The 14,976-nt window shown below is 38.9% G+C and overlaps 1 protein-coding gene across 1 annotated transcript in view; it reads left to right on the forward strand.

The window, feature by feature from the left end:
• LOC5566585 (glutamate--cysteine ligase regulatory subunit) overlaps window positions 1–9,177 on the forward strand; it is a 32,355-nt gene extending 23,178 nt beyond the window's left edge. The window contains exon 3 of the mRNA XM_001650930.2: window positions 8,085–9,177. Within this exon, the coding sequence (XP_001650980.2) occupies window positions 8,085–8,224 (140 nt within the window). The 3' untranslated portion in view covers window positions 8,225–9,177. The remainder of the gene's footprint in view (window positions 1–8,084) is intronic.
• Window positions 9,178–14,976: the final 5,799 nt, after the last annotated feature.

Consider the following 14,976-nt stretch of genomic DNA (forward strand, 5'->3'; position numbering starts at 1 on the left):
ACTGGTGAGTTCGTTTCATGCTTATGATAACACATATTTTCTTGAAAGCGTAACTTTTATGTAATATTAAAACAAACTTTGTATGGTTTGTCACTATAGGTGTCGGCATTATGCTTTTTTCTTATACAATTTGAATATACATATATTTTTCTCTTTTTGACATTATTAAAAATTATCCTTTGAATTGTTCGACATTGTGAATGTTGACGTATTTTCTAAAACTTCTACCATATCGAGACAAAATGCACAGTAATACTCATATGTAATTTTCAAACAAACTATGTATGGTTCGTCACTACAAGTGTCGGCATTATTCCTGTTTCATATAAGTTAAAATATATACATGTAATTTTCAGTTTTCGTCATTAATAAAAACGTCTTTTGAATTGTTCGACATTATAGATGTTGACGTAATTTTTCCAAAAACTTCTCGAGACAAAAATACAAAACTAGCTTTAAATACAAGTCGTATATTTCCCCCTTGTCCATGGATCGCATCACCGACCAGAGGTGACTCCCAGATCTTTTCCTTCCTCACTAATAAACACCCTTCCCGTGGTGATTGTGGAGATGCAGAGGTATTCTCGGTCTCTAGAAGCAACAATCATTACACCCTAACATTCCTTCCCCATCCCAACTGACTGTAAGGACTTGGCCGGCGCCGTTATTGATCAATAATATTAGATCTGCTAAAATTGCACTTCGAGAGTAAGCGGAAACTCCCATCCCTTATTCATTTGGATCGTAGTGCAATTCTTACCAGTTCCGATCAATCACGGAGTAGCAACCATTGACATGTACAGTCAGTTTATGCTATGCTATGCTATGCTATGCTATGATGCATTTGGTGCGGGTGTGATTTTTTCTAGACCGCAGCTTCTTGTGGAGGCCATAATAGTCCCGAATTCCACTGATGATGCACCTCAGTATTTCACGACTAACGTTATTGTCAGCCGTCAGCAATGATCCATGCTGGACGAACCCAACAACCACCTACGTATCCGTATCCCCTCGATCGTAACAATGCTACCCAGACGAGCCCTGTCGCGAACGGTCCCACCAGCTAGCATGTACTTTGTATTGGTCGCATTCACCACCAGTCCAACTTTTGCTGCCTTGCGTTTCAGGCGGGTGTACAGATCTGCAACCTTTTCAAATGTTCGGCCAACAATGTCCATATCATCCGCGAAGCAAACAAATTGATTGGATATCGTAAAACTCGTACCCCGGCTGTTAAGCCCGGCTCTCCGCATAACACCTTCTTGCGAAATATTGAACAACAGGGAAGGGAGTTCATCACCTTGTCGTAGTCCCCGGCGGGATCCAAACGAACTGGAGTGTTAGCGTTAGCGTAGTTACGGTATACTTCGTAGATTGGATACTAGCAACATTTATGTTCCTTTTTGATAATCTCATTCAGACTGCTCTCAAGATCAAGGATGAGGAGTATTCCTTGATCCAATCTTAAACAAGAAGACCAAAACCATAAATATCGCTATTCCTGGCCACGCCCATCTTTACCGTAACTTGGGATAGGGGAAGGAAATGTTGATGTAGCACTTACTTAATGAGAGGCCACCGACTCAGCGACACCCTCATAAGTGCTACGGAGGTGGGGGTTGGGAGAGGAAAAATAAAGTCAGGATTCGCTTTGAAAGCTAGCGATAGACCAATGGCATTTATTGTTTAAGCGTTTTGAATTTAATCTTTTGAATACCGGCAATCAAAGAGAAGATATTTGTCGTATTTAAGATATATGATTAATATGTAAGATTCCGCATAGTACCTTCCGTTTTAAATAATTATGTTTGCGACGAATCAAGTGTGGGTATCTGCTTATTAATGATTTAAAAGCAGAACCGATCCCTCAAGGGTCATCGGAGGAAAATAATAGAAGACAAAAAAAAATAAAAAAAAAAAACGGAAAACCGCTACGCAGCAATTCAAACAAAAAAAAAAAAACACGCGTATTTTTATGTTCAATGTAAAAACAGCTCAAAAAACTATAAGGTTACATCCCTATGGAGTTGTACGAACTGGTGACGTAGGACCATGATGGTTAATTTAACTGAATTTTATGTCGTTCTTGTTGCTCGTTTTGACTTCATACTGTTTTCAGTGCTCGAAACTTTCGTGAATATTTATGCATATAACGATTTCCAGCCAAGTGTACGTTTAATCATGTCCCAAATATACATTATCTTTATCCGATGAATTCGTCATATTTATCTATGAAAATGTGAAATTTCACTTCAGGTTGTATGATTATTTTGAAATTATATTAGTAACCTCCTATGAAATATATGGTAGCATTGGAAAGAATAGTAGTGATTGAGGCTTGTTCAGCATGCTGAAGCAAAATCTAAGTAATTCTAATTAAAGAATATTTAATAGCAATGTATCTATAGGAATTTATTCGAGGATTATAATGAAAGCTTCAGTCATCGCTTTGTTGATCTTATGGTTTGAGAGAAATATTATTCATTGCTTGGCAATGTAATAAATTAAGTCGGAAATATTACTCTGTTAACTCTCTTACACACATTTGGTGGCCCTGAAAAGAGCCAAAGGCTTTGTTAGCTCGGATGCTGTCTTAGATGAATCGCACTACAGGATGTTATCAGTTGATTGCCATGGTTAAACGAAGAATCCCCAACGCAAGTGTAGAAATTTGTATAAGTTCCCTGCTTACAAGACGAACCAGTTGAATGTTTCGTGGTGTGGATGGCACACATCAGCAACAGGTATTAGATCACACGGCTGAAGTCGAAATCTGGAAACGTAGCTTAAGTTTGAAATCTTGAGCGATACCACAAGCCGGACGCTCGATTTGTCTAATAATAGTAGTAATGATGCCTAACGGGCTTGATTCTTGACTGCACCACAGATGAGTTTATCACGAGCCGAAATCTCATAAACCAGATGCTGATCAACAGCTCAGCAGGCTTCTGGCTACGAGGTGCTGCTCGCTAAGCAGGTTCGGGAGCTCTTACCAGCTCGAAAGCGAAAATGGAATGAAACCGAATCCGGCGAAGGAAGCATGCTTTAAACCCTTAGATTAGCAGATGATGCTCCTCCCATTCATGCTCTTCTCTTCTAGTCGACCAATCTGGAAAATGGGTTTGTGCCAATAATGTGTTGGGCTTAAAATTACTTGAAAATTGCGAAAAATGATAATGCGTGAGCAATTGATCAAACATGAATAGTTGGAATGCTTGACATTTACTAAATATTCTCTAATTAGCTATTGATAATAACTAGTTTTCTTTAGTATGAAGGTGAATTTCTGATTAATGGGTGCCCCCATTAATAACCATTCTAAATATGTCGCAAACCATGAAATATGGCAAATCAAAGACACTGTTGGAAATGCCACTCTAGTTTACAATCGTTGTGAAATGTTGAGCACTCACCCCGACGGCACTGCAGCAGCGTCCGAGAATAGTATCAAATTGTCGTGCCATCAATTATTCATGACAAATTAAATTTTGTACGAAACTGTGAGATTGATTGAGGAATATAAGATGTAATAAGGTCGGAAATATTATTCTTTCAACTCTTTTCCACAAATTTGATGGCCCTGACAAGGGCCGATGGCTTTCTTAGCCTCGATGCGGTCACAGATAAATAGCACTGCGGGATTGATCAGTTGATTGCCATGGTCCGTGGATGGCGCACAACAGCAACGGGTTGTGGACTCTCTGGCACAAGTCGAAATCCGGAAACGATGCTCACTCTTGAAATCTTGAGCGATTTCACCAGTCCGACGCTGGGTCGAAATCTGGGAGCGCGGATAAATTTGCGGCGGCGATGACGATGGCTTGGACGCTTCTCCGAGCGGCAAACTACTGCCCATGCCATCGTCATCGCCGCCGCAAATCAATCTTGCGTCTTCCTCTACCGACGACACAAATTGGACTGTGACGCGGGTGCAAAAGCAAAGCGAGAATGACTCGCCCGACCGTGTTCACAGTCCGACCGCAAAAAGAAGACTGAGGGAAGAAGCAGGGACCCGTTTGCTTTTATAGTGGGAAGCGACACCGTCGAAAAGTGCTCGAACGTGATTGGTTGGATAAGAAAGGGGTCAACATTTATCAAATTTTCAATAGTTAAACAACAAAATTCACTTATCGGATATATTACTAACGATGCATCGATACATTTCTGATCGAATGATACTAGAATCGTAATAATTGGTTCATAAACAACTGAGTTATTAACGTTCAAAATCTCCCCTTATTTCGTTACATGTCTCATTTTCCGTACTTTTAAAGTGAAATGTTGAGCACTCACCCCGACGGCACAGCGAGGCGTCCACAAATAGTCAATTATTCATAACAAATTAAATTTTGTATGAAGCTGCGAGATTGATTGAGAAATATAAGATCTAATAAGGTCGGATATATTATTCCTTCAACTCTTTTCCACAAATTTGATGGTCCTGACAAGGTCCGATGGCAGATAAATAGCACTGCGGGAAGTTATCACTTGATTGCCATGGTCAAACGGGAAATCCTCAACGCAAACAGCAACAGCAACGGGTAGTGGATCCCCGGGCACAAGTCGAAATCTGGAAACGATGCTCACTCTTGGAATCTCGAGCGATTCCGACGCTCGATTAGCAGCAACTCCTCGGATCAGCAACTCTGGGGGCTTCTGGTAATTGGCTCCTAACGGGCTTGCTTCTTGACCGCCGATGCTGAATTTATCACGGGTCGAAATCTGGGAGCGCGGATAAATTTGCGGCGGTGACGACGATGGCTTGGACGCTTCTCCGAGCAGCAGTAGTTTGCCGCTCGGAGAAGCGCCCAAGCCATCGTCATCGCCGCCGCAAATCAATCTTACGTCTTCCTCTTCCGACGACACAAATTGGACTGTGACGCGGGTGCAAAAGCAAAGCGAGAATGACTCGCCCGACCGTGTTCACAGTCCGACCGCAAAAAGAAGACTGAGGGAAGAAGGAGGGACCCGTTTGCTTTTATAGTGGGAAGCGACACCGTCGAAAAGTGCTCGAACGTGATTGGTTGGATAAGAAAGGGGTCAACATTTATCAAATTTTCAATAGTTAAACAACAAAATTCACTTATCGGATATATTACTAACGATGCGTAGATACATTTCTGATCGAATGATACTAAAATCGTAATAATTGGTTCATAAACAACTGAGTTATTAACGTTCAAAATCTCCCCTAATTTCGTTACATGTCTCATTTTCCGTACTTTTAAAGTGCACCCCAATATAGAAAACAAAGACGTAGTCCTACGTCAAAACGGAAAAAATGTGGAAATAGTGGCAATTTCAAAATATATTTCCTCTCATACGCGAACCATCCGATTATCCGTGACCTCGAATCGACGATGCTTATCACAAAAAAAAAAAAAAACAATCGTTCCCGCGGCACTTATCAAGAGTCAACTATTGCTAACAATATTCTGATAATAATTTGGAACAAACTCACCGGATCTCCCCCCAATTGGGTATAGCTGGTAAGATGACCAATCCATTTCCATCAGTGGTTCGTATTACCACGTACGCCAACCGTTAGGCTCAGGTAGCACTACCAAGAAACCGAACGTCCCCACGGCACACCACAACATATTGCTTCTCCGGAAACCGATTCATTCGTCCTTCAAAGCTTAAATTGCACCGATAACACCATTCACTACATATTACACTCATGTAAAAAGCACTGGCCAGATTAATTCTTTTGAAAAGTTTTACCACACAAAAAAATGACAGTCGATTTTTTTTCACGTCTACTCGCGCTCACAGACTGCTGCGATCCTCTCGGGATCCAAACGAACTGGAGTGTTCGCCTGAAACCTTCACACAATTTTGCACACCTTCCATCGTCGCTCTTATCAGTCTCGTGAGCTTCCCGGGAAAGCTGTTCTCGTCCTTGATTTTCCATAGCTCTACACGGTCTATACTATCGTATGCCGCCTTTAAATCGATGAAAAGGTGATGCGTTGGGACCCGGTATTCACCCCATTTTTGGAGGATTTCTCGTAAAGTAAAGATCAGGTCCATTGTCGATCGGCCGTCAACGAAGCCGACTTGGTAACTTTCCACAAACTCGTTTACTATAGGTGACAGACGACGGAAGATGATCTGGGATAATACTTTGTAGGCCGCATTTAGAATGGTGATCGCTCGGAAGTTCTCACAATCTAACTTGTCGCCTTTTTGTAGATGGGGCATATTACCCCTTCCTTCCACTCCTCCGGTAGCTGTTTTGTTTCTCAGATTGTGCCTATCAGGCGATGCAGACAAATGGCCAGCCTTTATGAGTTTAGCTCCGATACCATCCTTACCAGCAGCTTTATTGTTCTTGAGCTGGTAAATGGCATCCTTAACCTCCCTCAAAGTGGGGACTGGTTGGTTTCCATCACCCGCAGTACTGACGAAGGCATTTCCTCCGTTGTCCCGACCTTCGTTGCCTGTGCTCTCAGCGCCATTCAGGTGTTCGTCGAAGTGCTGCTTCCACCTTTCGATCACCTGACGCTCGTCCGTCAAAATGCTCCCATCCTTATCCCTGCACATCTCGGCTCGCGGCACAAAGCCGTTGCGGGATGCGATGAGCTTCTGATAGAACTTACGCGTTTCTTGAGACCGGCACAGCTGTTCCATCTCCTCGCACTCCGTCTCCTCCAGACGGCATTTTTTCTCCCGAAAGAAACGGGTCTGCTGTTGCCGTTTCCGTCTATAACTTTCCACATTCTGTCGAGTCCCTTGCTGCAGCATGACCGTCCGCGCTGCATTCTTCTCCTCCAGAATCTGCCTACATTCCTCGTCGAACCAATCGTTCCGTCGACTCCGGCCCACGTACCCGACGTTGCTCTCAGCTGCATTGGCTGCTTTCACTGTTCTCCAGCAGTCCTCGAGAGGGGCTTTATCCAGGTAGTGCAGCCTCGAGGTGCTGCGCGTACCCAGTTGTGACATCCGGTTGCATAAGCCGCTCTAGGTCATACCTTGGCGGCCGTCGGTACTGTTCGTTGTTAACGACGAGAGTTTTGCGCACATTTTCACCATCATCGATAGTGGTCAGAGTCGATGTTAGCGCCACGATAGGTCCTGACGTCGATAATGTCGGAGAAGTGCCGTCCATCAATCAGAACATGGTCGATTTGTGATTCTGTCTGCTGTGGTGCTGGAAGTAGCTGCAACGAATGGCCATATTCTTGAAGGCGGCGAAACAATTAGTCGTAGGCCGTTTTCGTTCGTCAGCCGGTGGGCGCTAAACTTTCCAACCGTCGGTCTTAACTCCTCCTCTTGGCCAACCTGAGCATTCAAATCTCCTATGATGATCTTGACGTCGTGGCTTGGGCAGCGGTCGTACTCGCGTTCGAGCTGCGCGTAAAATGCGTCCTTGTCATCATCAGTGTTTCCGGAGTTTGCACGTTTATTATGCACGTCGATTATGCTGAAGTTTAAGAATCGGCCTTTGATTATTAACTTGCACATTCGTTCATTGATCGGCCACCACCCGATCACGCGCCTCTGCATATCACCCATCACTATAAAAGCTGTTCCCAGCTCGTGTGTGTTGCCGCAGTTCTGGTAGATGGTATGGTTACCTCTAAACGTTCGCACCATTGATCCCTTCCAGCACACTTCTGCAATGCTACGATGCCGAATCTGCGGTCCTTCAGCACGTCAGAAAGAACGCGTGTGCTCCCAATGTAGTTGAGAGATTTACAGTTCCACGTACCGAGCTTCCAATTGCTAGTCCCTTTACGTCGCTGTGGTCTTCGCCGATTGTCCCGGTTCGCATTCTCTCGTTGATCATTCATTGCTTGGTTTTTTTTACTGATGGCTTGCAGGGCCTGACACCAACCCCCTTGATATCCGGAGGATATCCAGGATATTATTGTGAGAAAATTTGAAACTGGTAGATTTGTTCACCCGCCTGAAATTATTAACTCTGTATAGATTCTAGTTCTTCTGGCTGGTTTTGTTTACCTGACCGTAGATGAATCTGCATACGACAGAAAAACACTCAACACTCAAAAAGTTGTTCAATTCACTTCAAAATTTACTTCTTATTAAAATCTAATCGAATTGTACATTCGTCTTTCCAGAACTGCTACCGCGTCAAATGCTGGACGATTTGGAGCTGAGCGCATACCGGGCAGCGTGGACCACCCGTTACCAGGTGCACATCAAATGCCGAGGGGTATTGGCGGCCAAAGGCTTCATCGTCAGTCTGTCTCATAAGTAATGCCGAAAATCGCGAATATATTTCTATCGAAAACCAAACATTCATAGCATCCATGTGGATAGGTCGAACGGTATCCAGTAGGTTAGTTGTGGCTTAGCTTGCATGAAACGCCAACCGGATGCTTAACTATCACTCAAACCTAGAACTGTTCAACGAAAACTTTAAACCGCTAAGAATATTAATCAACCGACACGAAAGGTGATAGTTAGCAGGAACACGCTTTCAATGGCATTAATGTATCGATGTTTCGCACTAGTAGCAGGCAGCATAAGCAAGAAGGGCACCCGCGCTTACATTTCTGGTAATCACTGTCATACGCGTACAACATTCTCACCATTGTCGTATACAAGTGAGCGATGGCGAAAATAAGTCGACACTGGATCGCACTATATACGTAGTCGGCATGTCGGGTTTGTGTCCTCACTACTTGTGTGTTCAAGGCGTCGTTGAATGCAAACGAAATAAGTTGTTTAATGGAAGAATATATACCTCTACAGGAAGTATCGACGTTAACGAGCACTAGGTTGCAGTACTGTATTTAATACAAAATTCAGAGAAGAACAAATGTAGAAGACTATGTGATGTAGGCATTATATACAACTAATAAACTATATGAAATAAGATGGCAGATATACCACACGGTGGACCGAACATGATAGAACGATAGGCTTAGGAAAGAGAAATGCATATAAATTTGAAATACTTTTTAACAATTAATGGGCGATCGATATATATTTTGCATTGACGATTTTGTTATTTTTGTGGAGGTTATGTTAAAGCATTTCTTCTTAGTTGTCGGTAAGAATAGTATGGTTTATGTATCTTGTTTATCACATTGCATTGTTAATTTTGAAGGTTTACTTATATTTTATGCTGTTCAAAGTAAAAATAGATATAGACGAAAAGATTGAAAGGAATGGAATAAATGGCGATTATGCCTGAACGAAAAAAAATACCAATTTATATTTTTTCTCAATTCCATTAAATTTCGTATGATTCATACACCACTATAATTAACATCTTTCCGTAATTTCACAAGGTTGATTAGAAAATCCTTTCTCTTCTGCTCTAATTGTCATTCGAACAGAATGCATATTTTGTTGTCCTTGTATAAAAAATAACAAAGTTTTTTTTTAACCTGGAATTAGCTCTACTAAAAAGAATAATTCAGCAGTCCCTTCTATTTTTAGAATCTTTATTGCTTATGGTTGGTGCATGTTTCTGAATACCCTCAATATATAATTTTTGAGTGTCCATTAGGTTTATTCTACGAGTGGCGTGAGGTGAGAATTATCGGTCTCATACTCGACTCGAGTGAAGTGACTCTCCATTTGATTTACACGGCAAGTCCCTTCACTCGAGTCGAAAATTGTCATCTCACTATACGAGACCGACAATTCTCACCTCACGCCACTCGTAGAATAAACCCAAATTTGTGGCAAATGCTCACTTGAATATACTTATATATATTAAAGTGGATTTATGGTAAGATACTCGTACGAATTCTCAATGGAATCTCATTGAGATCTTTGTCATAGTTTGCCTTATCTCTGTCATTTTACTAGAAAGAAAATTCTCACATTCTTGGCGTGGTTCTTGTTGTTCCATATTATTTTTGGTATTACAGAGATAAAATCTGTAGAAGAATCCTAGCGAAATTATTGGCACCATTTTTTGGAAGATATACGGCTACTTATCATCATTTCGGATCAGCGTATTCCGAATGCGCTTTTCGATGTATTGTGAGAATTTGTTTTACGGATTTGCAAGTCCCGTAAAACGGGGTAAATTTGATAGTTTTTTCGAAGAATATTTATGCATGCTGTTTCAAATAATTATATTCATATTTTTAAAACAAGTACTGGCATTCTAACTATCGATTTCAGTTGATAGATGGCCAAAAGATTTATTCTGAATGGATATATTATTTTTCATATGATCGAAAGTCGGTTTTCTGTATTGGGATACCGTGAAATGGGGTGAAGTTGATCACTTTTGAGCGATTTTGTTCTATAATCCCGAGTAAAATGCATGTGTTATCATTCGAATATTGTTAAAAACTGTGCTGGTTGGATGTTTATCCAATTATACAAAAGATTTTTTTACAAAATGTTATCGAAATAACAAAAACATGTAGAATTTTTGATTCAGGAGTGAAGTTGATCAATTACTGTGATAGGTTTCCTAAAATAAAGAGATATGCTATTTACTAAATTTGGGGTCACGGATCCCGAATCAAGTCTCAAAAATCTTACAACTTGTTGATAAACAGGTCAATTTTAACAATATTGAAAAGAATACATCACATTAAACACCTGAAGGTGTTTTCTTCGAAATTAGCAACTCGTTCATAAAAAGGACATTTTTTTCTCTGATAATGAATATTTATCTTCAATGCAAATTCAAAACTGCGTTCACAGAACATATCTGGAATTCATGAAACGGTTTATTTAAATGGTGTCATTATATATTATGTATCCGGTAGAAATCAAGGCCAACATTTATTTATAATTATTGTTTTCTCGGGCCCCGTGCGTCGCAGCTAACATGTGAATAGTGCGCTGTATTCATAAAAATCGTAAGAATGCAGCGCCACACTAAAAAACTGATTTCAAAATCTCGCGAGTTGAGGCGCGTCGCGAGTCTCACTGGCGCGATCCGGTTTGGTGGCGGTGCGACAATATATAGCCTTGGCAATAGACGAATGCTTGGAGTAGAACCCTTCAACAGTTCATCAAACAATTCATAAAAAATCTGTTTTTCCATGGTATAATTATCTTGAATGGCAAACCGAATTTTGAAACATCAATAGCAGCTACCAGTTAATGCGATATCACATAAATTGTGATAATTGAAAACGGATCATAGCTCTCTTGGCAGTTTATGCATGTGGGTACAAGAATGATCAACTTCTCCCCACTGATCAACTACACCCCGAATTACGGTAACTTTGATAATGGAATACATATCGAATAAAATTGAATCAATTACGGAACATTTATAGGGCGTTGCATACCTCTAGGCGTTTAACGCTATATATGGAAATTTCTTACATAGATTGCAAAAATGGCTCCAGTTTGTAAACATGGGTTTCGCTAAGATATTTGAGACCGAATCCATGTTCTACTACAACTAGGCTGTCAAGGATAAGTGACGAACTCATTATGACTTCAAAAATGCTAAAATCTTACAATTCTTTAATATTTGCATAAAAATCCTCAAATGTACTTGATTCCAACGAAAATAGCTTTAACATGAAGTGTCATACTAACACTCTTTATTTTTGCATTTGTTTTGCTTAAGGCGAAGTAGGCCGTCATTGAAATGTGTACGCGTCGTTGATGATTGTTGCTAATTCATCTCACGATTTCGAATCAAAGAAAATCAGTTGGTTTTGCACTGACACAGCTGAAAAAGTATCAGCATACTTTATGCATGTTAGCGCGTACAGTGCTACTTTTTCAAGTCAATATAAACTATCAAGACTGAGTATTATCACTTAGAAATGCAAGCTGAAAAGTCATCATTGTTGCCAAAACGAATGACGGGCTACTTAGCCTTAAATGAATGATTAGCCATTTCGTTAGAACCGCAACCCCCTTTCCAAGGAAAGTTGTATTGTTCTCCGATCAGGCTGAAATTTTCAGGGAGTGTTCTTCTATATAAAAGAAGATGTTTTGCAAAATTTTAGGGGGAAGTGGGACAAAATGACCCCCAATGATTTCATGTCACTAAACATGAAAATAACAAAAACTGATATAACTATAGTAAAAGTGCACGGATTATGTTGAAATTTGGCATGATTACTCTACATTATATAAAATTTTAGATTGGCATGGTATTTGGATTTTAAAAGTACTTCAAATCGAAAAAAATGAGTTTTTCGTAAAAAAATTTAGTAATTTTCAAATCGATTTTTTTCTTACCAACCGAACTAGGTCAAAAATCTAAATATGACGTTTTGTAGGGCAACTCATGGGCTTTCATTTGAGGTGTAATCCAGATACGCCGTTTCAAAAGTTTCGAAAAAAACATTTTTTTTCGGGGTAGTGTTTGAACTTGAGCTATTTTGCGAGTACCGTAATCCGGGGTATCATTGATCAGCGGGGTAACATTGATCGGAATGACTCACCTCATCAAAAGTTCGTATTATCATTTATTGATGAAACATTTTCAAATCATGAACGATGCTTCTGTTTCTTATATTCATAAGCTAATAAAAGTTAATATTTTTGTGAAAATTGCGTTTACCATATGCGTGAATTTGTCAACTTTTCGAAATAATTATTTTAATTGTTAAGGATGACACTACCGAAGATTCATGTCTCACATAAGTTGTGAAAACGATATAAGCAAGCAAAATGTGGTTCTTACTAAAAATGAGATCGCCGAAAACGATTCCGTTGTCAAAACTTTTATAAGTATGCTCAATTAGGCAACATTACTGAATTACTGTTAGGAATGTAAAATTCCCTTAGGAAATTGCCTACCTTTAGGCGTATTCCGTAGTTCGAGGTCTTTTTAATTTTAAAATAACTCAAAAAGTAAATGACTTATAAGCGTTTGGTCTTCATATTCGGCTTCAGGGGCCATGATTTAAGTAAGTAACGACAGTTTCAGTATTACCGAACGTTGTTTATATAGGTGATCAATGTTACCCCATATCAACTAAATCAAAAAATCGCCAAAAACATTTTTTTTTAAATGCTCAAATCATTCAATAAACAAAATACAGTATATAGTCTCGAGCTATGGGTGGCAGTACTTGTTTTAAAAAAATAAAACCTGCAACATTTGCATTTTCAAACGATATATTGAAGAAACATTCAGAAAAATGATCAATGTTACCCCGGATTACGGTACCGCAACCCCCTTGCATAGAGAGGTTGTATTGATGTTCTTCGATCGAGCTGAAATTTACAGAAGTTGTTTTCCTATATGAAAGAAGTTATTTCGCAAAAAATCAGATTTTTATATTAGGGGGAAGTGGTACAAAATAAGCACTAATGATTTAATATGAAAACACATATACAAAATGAATTAAATTGCTATAGCTATAGTAAAAATGCACGAATTTGTATGAAATTTGACATGTTTACTTTACGTTACATGAACTTCAAAATAAACATGATATTTGGATTGAAAAAATGTTTCAAATCGAAAAAAAAACTGTTTTGACGGTATGAGCAGCGTGTGAAGGCCTCCGATTATATCATACCGTGTTGCCGTTGCCATATCTGAAAGAAATGTCATTTCCTTGCAAAAGTGATTATGTGGATAACAATAAGGCATTGCACCAATGTTTTCAGTCAGCAGTAAGCGTTGTTTCTTCGCACGCTGTTTGGTTGGGAATCAACTACCACATTTTATCAATTTGGGTAATGATTTGATGGGTTCGATTGGGAGGGCAACATATGTGTGTACCTTATTTGATTGTATGTTTGCTAGAGATCATTTTGTAAATAATTGAGTTGAGCTTAGTTTAGACTGACTGCACATATAGCTGTTATGAGATATTGTACAATTTATATCTTTAATAGAATTTTGACTTTTACTGGCCTTGATGTTTACAAATTTCACGAAAGAGTGAAATTGAATTTTCTCACGAAAATTAGATATTTTTACAAAAAAAAACTTAAACGTTACAGTAATTCTTATGATTTTGTGTATTTTTCGACACTAATGTATACGGGCTAATTAGGTCATTTTGATTCAATTTTAACTTATGAAAAGTGTAGTTCTGCCAAATTTGTTCCATTTTGAATAGTAATGAAAACATATTGAAAAACTATAGATTATTATGAGATAGTTGACAAGCTTTAAATTGTACTTAATGTAATTTGGTTACCTGTTTAAGTTCAATCACTACAACGAAAAATGCAGCAAATCATAGCTATAAATTCGAACACTTTTAAATCAAAATCCGATCAACTTTGTTTCAACATAAAATTGTTAAGTTGAACCATGCAAAGCTTTTCAAAATCAACTAAATAACACGCCTTTAATAACTTGTAGAATGCATGTGTTCTGTATTCGTTTAAAAATACAAAAAGTAAGTAATGTTTGTGATTTAGTTGTTTGGACAGACATGTTTGTGGTTTAAACTGCAATCATCACTGATGGGTTCAATGAATCCGCATTGAACGACGCACAGTATTGTTCTTATTACATATTACTCATGTGTTGATAATGATCAAAGTAGTATTTCAGTTTTATTAGAAAATTGTGTACTTACGGCATCTAAACATACGATTCCAATACAATTTAAGAAATATGGCTCCATTCCGGACAGCCTCTATTAACTATTTCAAACTGTATTCACATCATGTTTTTGCAAAGTGGTGTCACTAAACTTTTAAACTATAACTTTGTATATTATTATGTTACAATCACTATATAGAAAGCATATTTTTCATTCAATATAGTTATATAAACGTTGTGGGTGTATTCGTTGGCACTATCACTAATACAAGTTCACAACGGAAAATACACCACGTCTGGGGTTACTTTTTCATTTTTATTATATATTAATCAATGTTTACTGAATTATAAATGCGCGTAAAATAAGTAATCATGTTTATAACAAGTAAAGTATTAAAATAAACATATTAACCTTCAATTTAGCTTTTTTTTTGGTAAATATTATCAGAATGTCCAGATATTGGTACCATCCGGATTTTGATTCACTACGGTATATCGCCAATGAGCCCTTGATTTACCCTACAAAACTTTACATATTTAGTTTTTTGACC

This window comes from Aedes aegypti, chromosome 3 (genome assembly GCF_002204515.2).
Source record: "Aedes aegypti strain LVP_AGWG chromosome 3, AaegL5.0 Primary Assembly, whole genome shotgun sequence".
NCBI classification, from domain to species: domain Eukaryota; kingdom Metazoa; phylum Arthropoda; class Insecta; order Diptera; family Culicidae; genus Aedes; species Aedes aegypti.